Below are 19796 nucleotides of genomic sequence, written 5' to 3'. Positions count from 1 at the left end.
GGCACCCATCTTTCGACAGAAATCGGGAGATGGGCGTCCTTCTCCCAGGGTTGCCCAAATCAGTATAATTGCAAGACGATTTTGGGCGTCCTCAACTGCTTTCCGTCGTGGGGACGACCAAAGTTCATGGGGGGGGGGGGTGGTCGGAAGCATAGCGAAGCGGGACTGGGGCGTGCCTAACACATGGGCGTCCTCGACTGATAATGGAAAAAAGAAGGGCGTCCCTGATGAGCACTTGGGCAACTTTACTTAGTCCATTTTTTCTTACGACCAAGCCACAAAAAGGTGCCCAAACTGACCAGATGACCACCGGAGGGAATCGGGGATGACCTCCCCTTACTTCCCCAGTGGTCACTAACACCCTCCAACCCTAAAACAAAAGTTAAAAATATTTTTTGCCAGCCTCAGATGTCATACCCAGCTCCATGACAGCAGTATGCAGGTCCCTGGAGCAGTTTTAGTGGGTGCAGTGCATTTCAGGCAGGCGGACCCAGGCCCTCCCACCCTACCTGTTACACTTGTGGTGGTAAATGTGAGCCCTCCAAAACTCAACACAAACCCACTGTACCCACATCTAGGTGCCCCCCTCACCCCTTAGGGCTATGGTAGTGTTGTACAGTTGTGGGGAGTGGGTTTGGGGGGGGGGCTCAGCACCCAAGGTAAGGGAGCTGTGCACCTGGGAGCAATTTATGAAGTCCACTGCAGTGCCCCCTAGGATACCCGGTTGGTGTCTTGGCATGTCAGGGGGACCAGTGCACTACAAATGCTGGGTTCTTCCACGACCAAATGGCTTGCATTTGGTCGTTTCTGAGATGGGTGTCCTCGGTTTCCATTATCGGCGAAAATCGGGGACGACCATCTCTTATGTTGACCTAAATTTCACGATTTGGGCGTCCCCGACCGTATTATCGAAACGAAAGATGGACACCCATCTTGTTTCGATAATACAGGTCTCCCCGCCCCTTCACCGAGACATCCTGCAAGGACATCCTCAGGAAAACTTGGGCACCCCTTTCGATTATGCCCCTCCACAGGTGGAGTGGGACAAACCCAGGACTGGAACCCTGCCTCTATCCCTGGTCTGGCTTGCAGGACTTGAGCATAAAGGAAGGTGGAAAAGCAGTTATGATGACATTCTGTGTCATATCCTTACAGCTGCTGACCGGGGTTAAGTGAAGTCTCATCTACCACACGATCATATTCCAGCCGGAAGTCTTCCAGCTCGCCTGTATCCCCGAAGGCTCCCCACTCTGTGTTCACACACATCCTGCCCTCGTCTCCCTCCACCAGCTCCACATTACACATCTCCTCCATATAGCAGGCATTGCAGCCAGTACCTGTGGGCAAGGGCACAAGCACCATTATTGATAACACACAGAATCCTGCCATGCAGCAATCCCAAAAAGGTACACTGGCAAGCAACATTTATTTACATAAAACCTTTTGTGTATAAAGCCTGCCTAATTCTCACAAGGGAAATGCACCTCATTCCAGTTTGTGCATGCACTAAAGAACATCATGCATAATTCAGCCAGATTAAGGGAGGGCAGTTTTCCAACAAGTAATTCACCTGAAAGAATGGCTTTGAAAACTGCAGTTCCTAGGACTCCCTGAATTAAGCTAATTTGATCTATGACCATATATGATCTTTCCTGAGACCGTCTGTGTCTTTCCTACCTGAGTCTGATGTGGTTGACCCTCCTCCTTGGAAGCTCATGTAGTTTTGAATCCTGCCCTCACCCCTAGTTCCTAAGGTGGTTTGAGAGCTTAGGCCACAAGCCCAATGCCTAAAACTTCCTGGATCAAATCCTTGGTCTACTTACAGTTTTCTAGTGGTGCACTTTTGTGTCACATGGGCAAACCAAAGTGTAATGAAGTCATTTTCTACAAGGCGAAAGCTGAAAAGCCCTAAGAGATTCATGTGGGATTCTCACTCCTTCCCTTGTTTCTCTTCATTGCCCAGTTAGTTTACAGAAACATAAGGCCTGTTTGTTGTCTTAGGAAATGTAACAAAAGCTGTTCGGCCATTAGAAGAAAAGGTTGTTGGACTCCATGGATCTCTGCTTTTCTTTCAGTCATACCAACAATATAATTCTGTCCGTCTAACACAAACATGTTCAAGGCTGAGACAGGGAGTCCTGGTTTCTAGTTCTCAAAGGCAAAACTCAGACCACAGGAGACGGGAAGGACAGGTGACATTTTATCAGAAAGGGGACTTCAGCAAGTCTGAATCAATGTAGGTAAACAGTGAAGGCCTGACTGAACTGGTCAAGGTGAGAGCCAACCACTAGCCTGGCTTTCAAAGATAAACATCTGGCCATGTGACACAAACAAGGACACACTGCATGACCCAGACTTACCTCTCTCAGTAATGCAATTATTAGCAATGACTGAGAAATGTGAGTGTGCTTCCTTCCAGAGCAAATAAACTGTCACTGACTACCACAACACAGCTGGTCAGGGGGCTGGGTTGGCATTTTTAGATTCCATTAACTAAAAGTGGCAAGATGATGCCACGGACATGCAATGTTTCTGGGTGGCCTTTGATTTTTAAACCTCCATCCTCAAACCATTCTATTTGGCTGTTAAGAAATAAGAGGCCTGATATTCAAAGGCACTTATCTGGGTTCTCTCTGGATAATGCCACTGAATATCCTTGTAAACCACCCCAACACCATCCGGATAGAGCTAAAGTCATCTGTGGGCAGATCTAAGGTGATCCCCGGAGATAACATTGAAACCTCTGAATAACATGTGTTTCTATATTAACTCCAGAGACCACCCCAGCTCTGCCCACAGATGACTCCATTGGTTAGTGATGATACTCAGTCTACTAGCTGGATAAAAATCTGGATAAAGTTAGAACAGCAAAAAAGGCTGACCTCATTTTATTCGGATAATATTTCCATTATCCAGATAGCACTGGCACTGACTGGTCTACCATCTGAATACTGGCACTTTATATCTGGGCGGGGCTTAGGACACCCCACTTGGAGATCAGTCCTGTAGGATCAGAGAAATAGTTCCTCCTGAAGAAGGAAATTCCGAAATGCGGTCTTGCATAGAGGAACGGCATTGTTTCAACTGATGAGTTGAATTTGGCGGTTTCGTGGAGATCCTATTCCCGGAAAAAGCTTTCAGCTACTCATGTGATTATAATATGGATAATTAATAACTATACCAATAACAGTGGATTCACTACATCCAGCACGATAAGAGACTTTTTGACTTTTAAATTAACTTTATTTTCCAGTGCAAGTCATGGTTGCCTGAGATCTGAAGGAAGTGGGTTGATTTCATATAAAAAGCACCTACATTAGACAATGAACTATTCACGGATATGTAAGGCAATCAATACGACTTACGGATAAAAGCCTGGTTAACAAAATAATGTATGCATGTTAAGCTGCTGGTTGTTAGATGATAAGGGAAGAAGTGATGTTCTCAAAACCGATAGTGGGTTTGAGTATACAGTATAAAATGTTTTGATATTCAAGTTGTTTAAATTGATAAAAATATACGTTTTTCTAATATTTGAGTGGAGTACATTTGTTAGTGGATTGTGTTTAGTTAGTACTCTGCTAGTAACTATCTCCCCTGCATTTGTAAATTATGTTTTAAAAACAACAACAACAACAACAACAGCAGCAGCAGCCAGGGCTGAATATTGACCCAAAGATGTATGAGGCTGGAATCATAGCTAGAATAGATGAGTTGTTATTTTCTTTTTTTCTAAAAAAAAAAAAATCAGAATTACAAATCCATAAGTACAATGGGAATAAAACCAGGACTGGAAAAACCTGTCCTGAAGAATGGAACCAAGTGTAAACCTTCTTTCCCCCCACTATGATGTGGCATTAGTTCTGGGTGCTGCTGTACAGAAGGCCTAGGGTTCGGTCTTCTGCCTGTTGGAGCTGGCAGAGTTCAGTTGCATCGTGGAAATACACTAAAGAGGTGACAGATTCATCCTTCAAAGCATTTCAGTGGCAGATGACGACATCTTCCACCATCTCACTAAATCTCCCAGTTAAGTACTTTTAGTTTTTGCATAAATGGAAAGTGCAGTCTTGTTTGTACTGAAATTGCTGCTCCATGACATAAACACAGAATATCACAGTAGATAACATCCTCAAGGCCCATCCAATCTGTCCATTTCCCTACTTACTGCCACATCACACTGTACTTCATCTCCAGATTTCTCACTAATAAAACTCCTCTGTGCCGCTCCTGTGTGTGTGAGTTGATTTTTTTTTTAATTCCAGTATATTTTTGTTCCCCCATCACTTATCCACCACTCTTTCTGGAAGAAGTACTCTTGTGGAATTTCCTGTATGCACCTACCACTTATAAGATCAGATTAATCTGTCTCAATAGCCTTTATTTTTCATGTCAGATGAAAAAAAGAAGTGAGGACAACATCACTCACTCATTCCTTACACTTCTTTCTCTGTCAATTCTTAATGAATTACCACCATAATATTACCTGCTTGCTGTTGGAATGTATTGTATTTTTACATGCATTGCCTGTCACCTATTATTTCTCTGTGATTACTCTGTGACCTCTGATGTGAATTACTTAGAGAGGTCACACAGCTATGCAACTTCCTGTGGGGGTTAGATGCAGCAGATGCAGCACATGGAGCACATGGAGCTCATGATCTCTCCTAACCTGAGAGGATCTATGGTGGTGTGAGCATCCATTACCATCTAAGCACATGGAAGGAGCTGATAATACAAATGTATAGTAATATGTATATATAAGCCTGTCTGATTATAATCTAACTACAAACTGTGAGTAAACAGATGTTTTGTTACTTCAACTTTAAAGTGACTCAGCAGTGAATTATTCTGGGGTGAATGAGAGAGAGATGAAGAAAGAAATTAACATTTCTAAAGCTGAAGCTGTGTGTACTAAAATCTGCTAATTATTTACTACAAATAATCCAACAAAAGGGTTATGGGCCCAGGGCCAGGAATTGAAAAAGAAGAGAAATATTACCAGGCAGAAAAAAAGGCCACATTTTTCTCTTAAGTTTTAAAGGAAAGATTCAGTCTGTCTCTCTCTCCCCCCACACAGCAGACAGAAGGCTAAGAAAATGGCTGAGGGAGGAAATTCACCATTGTTCTATTCTCTCAAGGTGCCTAAATTAACTGAGTTTAATTATCGGCAGTGGGAACTAAGATTCATATGTCTCCTTCGAGCAAAAAGATTAAATATATGCTTAGACCAAGACAGAACAGCTGAAAATATGGCTGAATGGGACAATGCAAACTATTATGTGAAGTGCATGCTTTTGGAAGCTCTCTCAGAGAAACAAGCCATATTAGTGGAGGGAAAAGATACACCAAAGGACATTTTATATAAACTGAGAACTATGTATGCAACTACATATGCAAAGCAGCAACCAATTTGGCTAGCAGAGTTGAATGAAACCAAATTAAGGGATAAAAGTAAATGTAATGATCACATTATGTATCTTATGTCTTCATTTCAAAAGTTAGAACTTTCTGGAATTCCCATGTGTGATGCATTGAAAAGAGCATTTCTTTTTACCTCACTATCAAAGAAGTTTGATGTTTTTAGGTCTGTAAATGAGGCCATTGAAGGGCAATCTTTTGAACAGGCAACATCAAAACTAAGGCAGGAATGCATAATAAATGATTCTGAGGAGATGTGTTCTCAAAGTCAGTCAGAGAGAAATGAAACAAATTTCTTGGCAAAGAACAGAGGAAGGCGGAGCTATGGGAAAACTCCACCCAAGGGCAAGCTGATTTGCTACTCATGTGGAAAGGAGGGACATGTATCTAAATGGTGTAAGGAAACACAAAACACTCCCTCTAGCTCACCTAAGCCAATGGAACTAAAGAATTTTCAAACCAGGAAATGTATGAAGGACAAAGATAAACACAAGGGCTTTCTAATGGCAGAAAAATCTTTGACTATGGTAAATAATAATTCAAATGAAAGTACTTGGATTTTGGATTCGGGGAGCACATGCCATTTAACCAATTGTAAGAATTTCTTTCAGGAAATGTGTCCAGAGGAAGGTATTCTTAAAACTGCAAACGCAGGGACTGCTAAGATCCAAGCAAAAGGTATTGGATTCTTAAAATGCAAAGTGTCTAATGAAGTTAAAGAAATTCCTGTAAGTGATGTCTTGTATATTCCCCAAGCAGTTTGCAATATGCTTAGTGTATCTACATTAGATAAGAAGGGATTTGTGATTCATTTTGAAAACAGTAAGTGCACAATCTCTAAAAATGATGAAGTGTATGCTGAAGCTTTTATGCATAATGATGTTTATAAACTGAGCATTTCAGGTGAAGCCTCACATATGGCGCAAGTAAGGAAGAATGATGGAAAATGTAGTCTGGAAATCTGGCACCGCCGCCTGGGACATCGTGATTCTAAGGTGATCCAGGATCTTTACAGTAAGCAACTGGCCACCGGCATTCAGATAAGTGCAGATGCTGGTAATATGGAGAAATGCATAGACTGTGTTACTCAAAAAGGTGTGAGACCCTCATTTCCTGCATACACAGGAAATAGGAGTAATAAAGTACTGGACTTAATACACAGTGACTTATGTGGACCGTTTAATATCCCATCATTGGGAAATAACAGATTTGTGCTGATATTCTTGGATGATTTCTCTAGATATTGTGTGGCCTATTTGCTGAAAGAGAAAAGTCAAGTCACAGACATGCTGAAGAAATACGTAGCCATGGTGAGCAATAAATTTGAAAGAAAACCAAAGGTTCTTCAGACCGACAATGGTGGTGAGTTCACTTCACAAAGCATGCGCACATTTCTAGAACAAGAAGGCATTCAGCATATCACAACAGTAGCTTATACACCAGAGCAAAATTCTGTTGCAGAGAGAAAATTTAGGTCACTTGTGGAAATGACCAGATGTATGCTGTCAGATAGCAATCTCCCTAAAAGACTATGGGGGGAAGCCATTCTCACAGCAGTGTACCTACAAAACAGAATGCCAACTAAAGGCGCTGAGCGCACACCACATGAGACATGGCATGGTAGGAAGCCAAACCTGTCGCACATAAGAACATTTGGAAGTACAGCATATGCTCATGTACCAAAGCAAAGAAGGCATAAGCTGGATTCCACAACAGAAAGGGGCATTTTAGTTGGCTATACTCCAGGACACAAAGGATATAGAATTTTGAATCTGAAAACTGGCATTGTTGGCATAAGACATGTTACATATTTTGATGAAAACAAGAGGGTTGATAAAGGCTGGATTATCCCAGATGAGCCTTATCATCCAGAATATGAAACTAGAACCATAATAGACATGCCAGTGTGTATAAATGCCATACCAAGGCAGATGTCTGAAAGCAACTCATCTGTATCTAACGAGGAACAGGCAGAGGAAACAGACACAGAAAGGATCATTGAAGAAGACAGTACAGTTGGAGAAGGGGAATCAATTGGAGAAGAACTCTCAGATTTAGAGGATGCGGAAAGGTCAGACCAACCTGTTGTCAGACGCTCATCCAGGGAAAACAAAGGTGTTCCACCCCCAAGACTGTCTTACCTAACAAAGTCAGCAGAAGCTCAAGAGCCCTTAACATGGGATGAGATTGAGAAAATGCCAGCAGAAGAAGCTGCTGAATGGCATAAAGCAGCACAAGAAGAAATTGATGCATTGGATAAAAATAATACTTGGATTCTTACAAAATTACCTCCTGGCAAGAAAGCTATAGGATGCAAATGGGTATTCAAGTTAAAAAGGAATGCACAAGGAAAAGTGGAAAGGTATAAAGCCAGATTAGTGGCAAAGGGATATCTTCAAAAATATGGAGAAGATTTTGATGAAGTGTTTGCACCTGCAGTGAAACACACGACAATCAGAACACTTCTGAGCATTGCAGTCTCAAAAGGCATGCAAGTCAAACACATTGATGTGAAAACAGCATTTCTTCACGGAGATATAACTGAAGACTTGTACATGGAACAACCAACAGGTTTCATAAATACAAAACAAAGACAGCTAGTGTGTAAATTAAACAAAGGTCTTTATGGATTAAAGCAAAGTGCAAAATGTTGGAATGATAAATTGCATGAAATATTGACAAATTTAGGATTTAAGCAAGGTGAAGCAGATAAATGCTTGTACACTAGGTGCAGAAATGGACAATATGCATACATTTTAGCTTTTGTTGATGATCTGCTCATTGCAAGCAAAAGTGAGCAAGAGTACAAGGACATTGTAAAGTGTTTAAACCTCAATGTTGAGATAAAAGAACTGGGTAATGTGTCATACTATCTTGGTATAGAAATTGAGAAACAAAATGATGGTTCTTATCTTCTAAGCCAGAAGCAGAAAATAAATGAGCTTATTGAAAGTTTAGGTATGCAAGATGCCCAAGTTGTAAGCACTCCCATGATCACTGATTTTCTGAAGGATGAAACAGTAAGAGAACCTTTACCAGATAACATCCAATATAGATCAGCCATAGGTAAGCTTTTATATCTAGCTACCACATACAGGGCTGATATAGCAAATGCAGTAGGAATTTTGAGCAGAAGGGTCAGCTCACCTACCAAATCAGATTGGACTGCAGTTAAAAGGATGGTAAGGTATTTAAAGGGTACCATTGATTGTAAATTAAAGATTTCAGCCAATAGTAATCCAAAACTAATATGTTACTGTGATTCAGATTGGGCAGGGGATCATTCTAATTATAAATCCACAAGTGGATATGTGTTTATGTATGGAAATGTACACATTTCATGGGCCAGTCATAAACAAAGTATTGTGAGTCTGTCTTCTACAGAAGCTGAATATGTGGCCGTATCGGAAGCGTGCAGAGAACTGATGTGGATTGAAAAACTTTTGCTGGATTTCGGAATAGCTGAAAAGAGACCAATCCAGTTAATGGAAGATAATCAGAGCTGCATCCGACTGTCACAGAATGACAAGGTTCAGTCACGCACCAAGCACATCGCAACGAAATACCACAACGTGCGAGAGTTGGCGAAAGAAGGGGTCATCAGTCTACACTATTGTCACACCAGTGAGATGACAGCTGACATCATGACCAAACCGTTACCCAGAGAACATTTTGTGAATCTGCGTATAAAGCTTGGACTTTGTATGAATAAATAATTGCATGACAGTTATGCATGAGAAGGGGTTTGTTGGAATGTATTGTATTTTTACATGCATTGCCTGTCACCTATTATTTCTCTGTGATTACTCTGTGACCTCTGATGTGAATTACTTAGAGAGGTCACACAGCTATGCAACTTCCTGTGGGGGTTAGATGCAGCAGATGCAGCACATGGAGCACATGGAGCTCATGATCTCTCCTAACCTGAGAGGATCTATGGTGGTGTGAGCATCCATTACCATCTAAGCACATGGAAGGAGCTGATAATACAAATGTATAGTAATATGTATATATAAGCCTGTCTGATTATAATCTAACTACAAACTGTGAGTAAACAGATGTTTTGTTACTTCAACTTTAAAGTGACTCAGCAGTGAATTATTCTGGGGTGAATGAGAGAGAGATGAAGAAAGAAATTAACATTTCTAAAGCTGAAGCTGTGTGTACTAAAATCTGCTAATTATTTACTACAAATAATCCAACACTTGCATTGTCTCTCTATTGACAAAATCCCTTTCCATTACATATCCACTTTGTAAGTTTTCCAACTTACCCACTATCAGGCCAACCTCACACCGGTGGTCCTCATAGTAACAGGAAATCATTGTTGCCACGGTATCATTCACCATAGCAACCACATCCATCTCAAAGTCCTGTCAAGTACAAGAAGAGAGCATTTGAAGGGGTGGAGTAGCCTAACGGGTTAGTGCAGTGGGTTTTGATGCTGGTGACCTCAGTTCAAGTCCCACTGCAGCTTTTGTGACCTTGGGCAAGTCACTTAACCCCCCCATTGTCCCAGGTACAAAAACTTAGATTGTGAGCCCTCTAGGAACAAAAAAAGTACCTGCATTTAACATGTACAGTGCTGCAAATGTCTAGTAGCGCTACAGAAATGATTAGTAGTAATATCCATCTCATTCTAATATTTTAATCCTCCCTTTCAAGACTTATCTTTTATTTCTTCTCATCAGGAATGCATCCACAATGAAATGTTGCTCTTTGGCAAATCACTAGGTGGCAGTATAAGAGCAGTACGTGGTTTAACCCAAGCCTCAATCCCTCTGTGGCTCACTGGACCTCAGGGCCTCATTTACTGTCCTCCGTTAACATTTTCACACACACTAATGCAAAATAACATGATTTAATGCAAGGTATGTCCTTAGTTAGTTAATAGGCCCTGTTGAGGATAATGGGGCTTGCATTAAATAACGTTTATTGATACATTCATGCAGGTTATTCAAGGAAACCACAAGATGAGTACTCTAATGCACAGAACACTTCCTGGGGCAACGTTTTCCCAATACACCTAAGTGTAAAGTCTGCAAATTCTTTCTACCCACACACTTTATATCAGATTTTAAAAGGGAAGAATTTCTCTTTCAAAATTGGACTTCTGAAAAGTACATGCACTGGGGAGGATAGAGCAGGGAGCAGAAACATAGCCAGGTTGTGATGCCAAGGGTAGCGGAGAGCGGACTGCGTAAGTGTGACAGACTGCTGAAAAATAGGCGTTGTCGGAAGTCCGTTTGGGGGAGTGGTCATTCTCCTGGCGCCTCACCTAGCTACACCTCTGGCAGGGGGAGGGGGATTCTATATAGCTTCTTCTACTTGGAAAGCTACTTTTATGCATTGAAAAGACCTTTCATAAAATTACACAGCCACTTGCACGTGCCACAGAAACATGCTTCCTTAAACGTGTACTTAAATTTGCACTTTAGTTCTGCAGGCTCAGTTATTAGTTTCCACGATGCATAGATTATTATTTATTCTACTGTGTTCCCTCTTTCTATTGCTTCACTTATTTGTACCTCTGCTCGACCTTAGAACTATCTGTTCAAGGCACGGTGAAATACATTCTTGAAGTATAAAGTGAGCTCATTTATTATGGAATATTTTGACAATGGCACATGTTCTTCATTACTGGTGTCAGGCATGATTCAGGTCCCGCTTTTGTGTTATGTCACCTTTGTGTTATCATACAGTGCCTACAACATATATGGCTAGCCTATTTTTTTGTCAGTTCTTTTACTCATCCCTATTTTAGATGCAGTTTTATGCTTTTTATAACTTTTCTTTTACATGGTACAATCCTATAGATACATATTTTTAAAGTGTGCAGTCCTAGTTGCATTGTTTTTATCAAGTCAGTACTGAGAGTTTTTATATACTTTTATTGTTTATACTATTTTATGTATCTTAGATGTGTTTTGTGATGGAGATTTGATTTGTATTTTATTATTTATTTTTTTTACAGTACGATTGTATTTGACCCCTGAGGCAGGCGGAATTTCCCGTCAAAACACAGATGTATCTGTCTCTTTCTGGTGCCTAATAAAGAACGCCTTTGACCACACTCCCCATTGGAAGTTCTTGTGTTATCCTCTACTTCTTGGGTTTCTTACACGTATGCATCCCAGGGGCATAGTTGGGTGGAGCGGAGATGGAGCAGCAGCAAACACACGTATTTTATAAAGTATGCAGGTACATGCGTACAATATATGCTAACATATTGATATACTTACAAGTTTCCATAGGGCCGATGCTCAAAACATGGGAGCTAAAGCCCACAACGCGAACCCTATAGCGCAACAGCGCAGAAAACTACCTAACCAATGGTCTAAGCAAATGACAATCAAATTTAATGCGAGGTTAATTCATGCTATTAAGCCAAAAATCAGAGGAGGAACATGCCTGGTACATGCACACAAAAGTTTTGCGATAAGCGCAGCTCTTGTGCGCATGCCCAGATAAAACCAGATCTGCAATCACAGATTGGTGCTGTTCTTCTGCACCTTTAAATATGAGGTTTTCAAAAATTAGTCTTCACTTACATTTTTGAAAGGCTCACATTTAAACGTACAAAAACAGGAACCGATATGTCCATTCACTTTCATACATATTTGTTTCTTGCAATTTAGTGTGGGGAAACTGACGAGAAATGATCTCCCCAAGAACCTCTATGCTACCCCTGAGCTGGCGGTAAGTTTTCAGCATTATAGACCATCATTTGCTTTGGGCATTACAGTGCTGCCATCTGTGCATTGAGAAGGAAAAGTACCTAACCTCATTTGCACCATTTACATGCATTTCAATACAATTTGCGGCAATGTTTAGCGCACATGTTAATACCCATGTTCAATAACGTGCATGCAAATCAAGTGCTAACTGCTTCTTTCGGTGTTTTTAATATACCACCAATCACTAGCTATGGAGTTTTTTTGACCGATGATTAAAATTGAAAGCTGAGTAACCAGGAAGGTTCAGTGACTGTAACATAGCATTGGACTGAGGCCTTTTTTCTCCATTACGTCAGATATTTTGTATTTGGAAGGGTTCTCTTGATGATAAATGCTTTTACAGCAGAATTTTATATATCTATATTTTGGCATTACTGTGATATTTCTGCCATCTTCATTGGGTTTTGTTAATTTTCAGAAGCCTAATTTCCATTCATAAAATCCTGTTTTATATGTGGCAATGCCTTTGAAAATTGCTTTCTTAAACTTAATATTCCATCACTCACTTCTTACTAGAAGATGGACAAAATAACCTCACCAGCGCGCTGTGCTGATCACTCACCCCCCGTCGTTTGATGGCATCTCTTAAAAGTCCCACTACATTGTTCCCTTCTGCTCCTGATGCCTTGAAACCTTTAGTCCAGTTCAGAAGTATCCCCTGGATGTCAGAAGACAGAAAGAAAGATGAATTAGACACAATTCAGAATGTAAAACGAGGAGAGCCATGGACCACAGAGTGTCAGCAACAGCCACAGTCGCACTCTTTATGAGCATCTGGAGGCTTATGGAATGTGACGGCTCCATAAGTACATAAGTATTGCCACACTGGGACAGACCAAAGGTCCATCGAGCCCTGTATCCTGTTTCCAACAGTGGCCAATCCAGGTCACAAATACCTGGCAAGATCCCAGAAAAATTCAATACATTTTATGCTGCTTATCCCAGAAATAAGCAGTGGATTTCCCCTGCAATTTTAATAATGGTCTATGGACTTTTCCTTTAGGAAGCCCTTTTAAAACCCCACTAAACTAACCGCCTTTACCACATTCTCTGGCAACTTCAAAAATGCAGCTGGCAGAGGAGGCAGACAGACCATGACGTACTGCTCTCTTGTTAGTGCTGGCCCAAGGGGTTGTGGTGCCCTGAGCCAACATTTGCCCCACCCCCTTGCCTATATCAGATCTACCTGCTCTTTTACAGTGACAAGACAATGTCCATTTGCTCTCACCACTGTGCTCTCCTCCACACACGGCCACCGGCATCACCCCAGGTTTAAACGCAAGAACAGGAAGTACCTGTTCTCATGTTGTGGTGCTGCCAGTAGCCATGCACAGAAGGGTGCACTGTTGTGAAGGCTGTACCGGTGAGGCAGCTTTTGGCACCCTTGAGCTTTGGCGCCCTGACCCAGTGCCTCACCTGGTTTATACCTTCAGCTGACCCTGTCTCCTGCCAACCAGGAGAGAGGGAAAGGCTTGTACGGGCAGATGGGAAGAGACTGAAAATAGAAGGAATAGTCAGTAATGAGAGATGATCATGTTGTAGGGTGGTGAGATAGAGGACTGTACTGGCCAGAAACTAATGAGAGAAAGGATTGAGGCAGAGAAAGAGACAGAGAATCACCTGAGGTGAAGAGTATAATAGAACTGAGGTGTGAAATAGAGTACTGAGGGGCAGGGAAGAGAGGGTCACACAGTGCAGAGGAGTGATGGGAGAAATAGGATCACACAGGGTAGATAGGGCAGAGGATGAGAGAGGCTCATGCGGGGAGAAAGGGTAAGAAGAATGATCACATGGACCAGGGCCTGGAGGGAAGGACGGAGAGAAGGCTGGGTAAGGATTGTGCAGGAGAGGGATGGGGAGAGCACCCCCACAATAACTGGATGGCTCCCTTGTTCTAAAGCTGCGGCCAGCCTTGCCCCATCCCTAGGACAGACTGCAGTGCTGACCTTGTCGATGTCTTCATGCCTGACAGGAAATGAGAAGGTGAAGCCCAGAGGTAGTTTCTTGTGCTTCATGTTGTGTTTATCCAGGTAATCGGAGATGCACTCAGCAATGTAATCAAAGAGCTAAAACACATCAACAGTGTTATGTCTACAGGCCCAAAGCACAACAAAAAACAACATCCTGAAAACCTGACTGACTGGGGGGTGTCCTGAAGACAGGGCGAGAAACCTTCTCCTACAGAGAGCTTATTCCTCCATGTTCACATGCACATTATTTAAGCAGAATGCCTGTAAGTTGTGTACAATTCTAGGGGGATTCATCCAAATTTTTCTGGCCACTGGAGAGTGAACATGGGAAAAACTCCACATGTGAACTTTCAGAAATGCAAATATGTGGGACAAATTAATCAGAAACACACTCTTCCCTACCCATAGGAGCCAACTTTTCAAAATTATTGGGAGTGCTAAACCCAGTGGAAATAACCCCTCCCTGGACACATACAAGGAATTTTCTCAATATTGGGGGTGCTCAAGCACCCACAGAGTTGGCTCCTATGCCCCTACCCTCCATCTAGTTTAATCATTTCTGATAGGTAGTTAGGGGCTCAGATCACCACCAGTCCACCCCTAGCATCTAATTTATAGAATTGCACCGTATGTGAACGTACAGTATGTGCTCTTATTTGATAAAATACCAACATAAATGTCAATCCTGCCCTTGCTCCATCTATTCTCCATTCCCAGGAGCACCTACATGTATATAGGGTTAAATTCAGTAAAAGGCACCCAAATTTGGAAGCCAAAAAATGAGCACTAAATGCTATTCTATAAACGATATGGGAGCTGTTTATAGATTAGTGCAGTGCTTCCCAAACCTGGTCCTGGAGGCACCCCGGCCAGTCAGGTTTTCGGGACATCCACAATAAATAGTCATGAGAGAGATTTGCATGCAGTACAGGCAGTGCATGCCAGTGGCGTAGCTATGTGGGGCCACGGGGGCCTGGGCCCCCATAGATTTGGCCCTGGACCCCCCTGCCAATGTCCCTCTCGACCCCCCCCTCCCGCCGTTGCCGTTGCCTACCTTTGTTGGCAGGGGACCCCAACCCCCGCAAGCCAAGGTCCTCTTCTTCTGGCGCAAGGCTTTGTTCAGTTTCTGAGTCTTACATCCTGCACGCAAGGCTTCGTTCTGTTTCTGTGAGTCTGACGTCCTGCACGTACAATGTGCAGGACATCAGACTCAGAAACAGAACAAAGCCTTGCGCCGGAAGAAGAAGACCTCGGCTGGTGGGGGTTGGGGTCCCCCGCCAGCAAAGGTAGGCAACGGCGGCAGCAGGGAAGGGTTGGCGGCGGGAGGGGGGTCGAGAGGGTCGTCATCAGGGGGGGACAAAGTTGGTGGCGGCAGCGGCGGGGGGGAGTGGCAATGGCGGGGGGGGGTCAGTGGCGCCGGGGGGGGGGCTAAAATGTGCCCCCTCACCTCAGGCTCTGGACTCCCCTCCTGCCGAAGTCTGGCTACACCCCTGGTGCATGCAGATCAGTCTCATGAATATTATTGTGGATATCCTGAAAATCTGACTGGCTGGGGTGCCTCCAGGACCAGGTTTGGGCACTACTGGATTAGTGTTTAATGCCAGAATCCACACCCAACTCTGAGCACAAGGATTTACACCAACTGAAACCTGGTGTAAATCTTTGCGCCTAAATGAGCCGTGGATCTGCTGTATTCTATAACTGTGCAGAAAATGTAGGAATGCCCCTGACCTGCCCATGCTCCTCCTATGGCCAAGCCCCCTTTTCGGATCTGTGCTTAAAAATTTACGTGCGCATCCTTATAGAATACTGACTAGGAAGATGCACATGTAAATTTAAATTGCTGCCAATTACCACCAATAATTAATTTTTAGCGCCCAATTATTGGCACAAATTGGCTTCTTGTTCAATTAAACTGTGTGAATAAATTATGCGTGTGCCCGCATTTGCATGCACAATTTAGAGCATCAGTTATAGAATTTGGAGGATAGTGTACAAGTAGCACTAGGACTTCTCCTTGCCTACTGTTTAGCACAAATGCATCAGATAATTTTATAAGAGCCTACTTGAACATGTAAAATTCTGTTCCTCAAGCTCAAAGCTCTTATAAAATTACTTCATGTGTGTAGAAGGTAAATTGTATGTACAGTCTATGTATGTTTTACGTAGCACCTCTATATTCCACAACCTAAAAAACCCAACCACTCTAATCATTGCTATAACTATACATTGGTGCTAGAATCATGTATTAAAGACTGATTACATTGAACTCAATCATTTCACCTTTGTGTTATACCCAATGTCCGTTTCCCCTCAATCAAGTTTTGCTACTCAGAATGAAATATAAAAAAAAAATAACAGAATCTGGTTGAGATTCAAATCGATATTTCCTGCTGCATTCAGGACATCATAGCTGAGACCACCACTCAAACCAATCAATGTGCAAATAGTGTCCAATATGCAAGTGAGAAGTGAAGAATATAAAAATATGTTCAAAAGATGAAATTTAAAGTTAAATCAATCCAAAATATGTTGAAATTGGTCATATCCTCTTACAACTGTGGGTAGAGTAATTTCAGCATAGTTTGATGTAGTACATTTGAAGATATTTTTCTCCATTTGGATTAGTGGTATCCCATCTGCGGATTGATTTGACTTTATATTTCATCTTTTGGACAAGTTTTTATATTCTTCACTTCTCACTTGGATATTGGACACTATTTGCATATTTATTTGTTTCGAGGGTGGTCTCAGCTATGATGTCTGAATGCAGCAGGAAATATCGATTTGGATCTCAATCAGATATGTGTTATTTTTTTAAATTTTTTTTATTTTTCATTTTGAGTAGTAAAGCTTGATTGAGTGAAAATGGACATTGGGAATAACGCAAAGGTGCAATGATTGAGTTCAGTGTTATCAGTCTTTGTAGCACTTGAAGCTAAGGGGCCCTTTTACCAAGCTGCGGGGAAAAGGGCCCTGCACTGGCAGTGGGGGGCCGTCTTTCCCACGTACCAGGGCCTTTTTTACTGCAATAGGTAAAAAAAAACCCAGGCACACATGGTCATGCGATAAGAGAAGTCTTACCACATGGCCATGCGACGGGGAGCCTTTACTGTCACCCATTGAGTTGATAATAAGGGCTCCAGCACTAATCTGGAGGTGACCGGGCAGCATGCAGCAATGCCCGATTACTGCCTGATTACCACTGCGCAAGCCATTTCTGGGGGTTTTCTTTTTCCCCGGAAATGGCGCACACTTGGGGTGGGACTACCGCCGGTAGCCGCGTTGGGCCAGCAGTAGTCCCGAAAGAGCAAGTGGCAAGCCCACGTTGGGCTGCCTCCCCAACCCCTCCAGTAGAGCACTACACAAAACAAAACCTAGACATTGCCAGGGGAAGGTGTAAATCTCGACAGTGATCGTCACATTCATATTTGTGCATTCCTCTTCTGAAATGGGGATTCCCCTTCTGAAATGGGGAATGCACAGGTTTACTCTAGCCACTATCTAGTCCCATGCAAAACACACCTAAACCATGCCTCCTGCTTTAGGTGTGTATATCCCGGCTTTCTAAAATCAGGATTTATACATGTATATGATAAACATGTCTAAATGCTAGTTTATAGATGTCCAAATCACAAATAGGGCTTTTTAAAATAACCACCATAGTCATATCTACATGTGTGTAGGATATGTGTTGTATAGAACACCCATAGGTGCATGTTCCATGTGTTAAACATGTACGCTACTATATGTAGAGTGTATGAACATCGTATATATGTACCATTTCTGCTGTACCCGTCATGGCATCCTCAGGAATAGAATACATCTGATGTTTCGTCTGTACTTTCCATTGTCCCTCCATATCCTCACCCACCTTCACCAGCATCACTCGGAAATTGGTTCCTCCCAGATCCAAAGCCAGGAAGTCCCCAACTTCTGCAACAGCCAAGAATGAAACACAGTAAGAAGAGAAACCAGAGTCCCACAGTCACACCAAGAACACAATGAGGGTATCAGGAACAGGCGGTAAAGGCCAGGAAATCCCACAGTAACTAAATGACATAGGGATCCTTTTACTAAACTGCGGTAGCACTTAACAGTCAGTTTACCATGTTGTAACTACCAGTCCACAACTGTAGTAAGGGCCTCTGTGGTATTTTTGCAGTTACTGTATGGCAAACCACACGATGAGTGCTTTTTGTGCTAGGGGGCATGTCGTGGCACAGAATGAGTGTGGAAGGTTGTGTTAGGGGACATGTCATGGCAAAAAATGGGTGTGGAAGGTTTTCTTAGCAGGTATGTAATGGAGGAGAATGGGTGTGGAAGGTTGTGTTAGGGTCACCAAACTCAGGGGGTGTTTTACTAAGGTGCTCTCGTGTTCTTAGTACATGCTAAAAACAGGCACGCGCTAAACGTTAGAGATGCCAATGCATTCATATCAGTATCTCTAATGTTTAGCGCGTGCCCAATTCTAGAACGCGCCAAAAATGTGAGCGTGCTTTACTAAAAGACCCTCACAGTGAGGAGATGGTGTCATCTTGTGAAACCAACAGTCTTTACTCCAACTAGCATATACAGTAAAACGCCAGGGTCACACTACTACAGACACACACGGATATCCAGACACAAATACAAAGATACATCCACAAATATACACAAACAAAAATAACACAGACATCGGACACTCTAGGGCTGTGCTCTCACATGAAACAAAATATGAAATCTCAACATTATTTCCTATTTCATTTCATTGTAAGAAGCAATACAAAGAAGCAATGTGAGCAGAAAGACTCAAGCCCGTTGGCTGGTGGGAAAACCCATGACAACGCTGTAATATAAAAAGCCCCCAAGCCACTCTGGTTCCACCTCTTCCCCATCTCCCTCCATTTTGTGCCTTACCCTATCCTGGGTCCACAAGGAGCAAGAGCAATATTTAGTTGTCCCTGGATTGCTGGTACTACAGAACTGTGGGGCAGGAGAAATTAGAATTGTTTTGGCTCTCTGTGGGCCCAGGATGGGGTAAGTCATTGGCCCAAAATGGCCTGGAGGATATCACAAAACTTGAACATGCCTTTTTGGTGCGTTTAGTCAATGGGACTGACAACCAGTTTTTAGTGCACACTATTAAAAATAGTGTCCAGTTAAAAAAAAAAGCAACATGGAAATATATATATATATATATATATATATATATATACTGTATATATATATATATATATATATATATACAGTATATATATATATACACACATGCATATTATATACATACATTTAAAAAAAAAAAAAAATTAAAGCCATCAATGAAACGAAAATGAACAAAATGGAAAAAAAAATCCTGCAAAACCCTAATGGCTACAAAGAACCACACACAAATATTTATACTTATTTACCCCCCCCCCCCCACCTTTGATGAGAGATAAATCCCTGATAACATAACATAACATCCTGTCCGCACTCTGCCCAGCCATCTGCAAAATATAAGCTATTACAGATATGCACATATTTATAAATTAACAAACATACAATCCCCATATCGTGAAAATGAATCTCATACCTTTAGTGTCTGCTATACTCATACAGAATGAAATATTTTATACAATATCATAGTAACATAGTAACATAGTAGATGACGGCAGAAAAAGATCTGCCCAACAAAATAAACTCATATGTG

The 19796-nt window shown here is 42.1% G+C and overlaps 1 protein-coding gene across 3 annotated transcripts in view; it reads right to left on the bottom strand.

Moving 5' to 3' along the window:
* GCK (glucokinase) overlaps nt 1-19796 on the bottom strand; it is an 86176-nt gene that overhangs the window by 11061 nt on the left and 55319 nt on the right. For all 3 annotated transcript variants that reach the window (XM_030201760.1, XM_030201762.1, XM_030201761.1), the window contains exons 3-7: nt 17907-18061; nt 14102-14221; nt 12718-12813; nt 9692-9791; nt 1154-1337 (exon numbers count right to left, since the gene is read on the bottom strand). In XM_030201760.1, the coding sequence (XP_030057620.1) occupies nt 1154-1337; nt 9692-9791; nt 12718-12813; nt 14102-14221; nt 17907-18061 (655 nt within the window). The remainder of the gene's footprint in view (nt 1-1153; nt 1338-9691; nt 9792-12717; nt 12814-14101; nt 14222-17906; nt 18062-19796) is intronic.

Source organism: Microcaecilia unicolor, chromosome 4, assembly GCF_901765095.1.
Source record: "Microcaecilia unicolor chromosome 4, aMicUni1.1, whole genome shotgun sequence".
In the NCBI taxonomy this organism is placed as follows: Eukaryota; Metazoa; Chordata; class Amphibia; order Gymnophiona; family Siphonopidae; genus Microcaecilia; species Microcaecilia unicolor.
The sequence above is the reverse complement of the archived record's forward strand: the minus strand, read 5'-3'. Positions and strand labels throughout refer to the sequence as shown.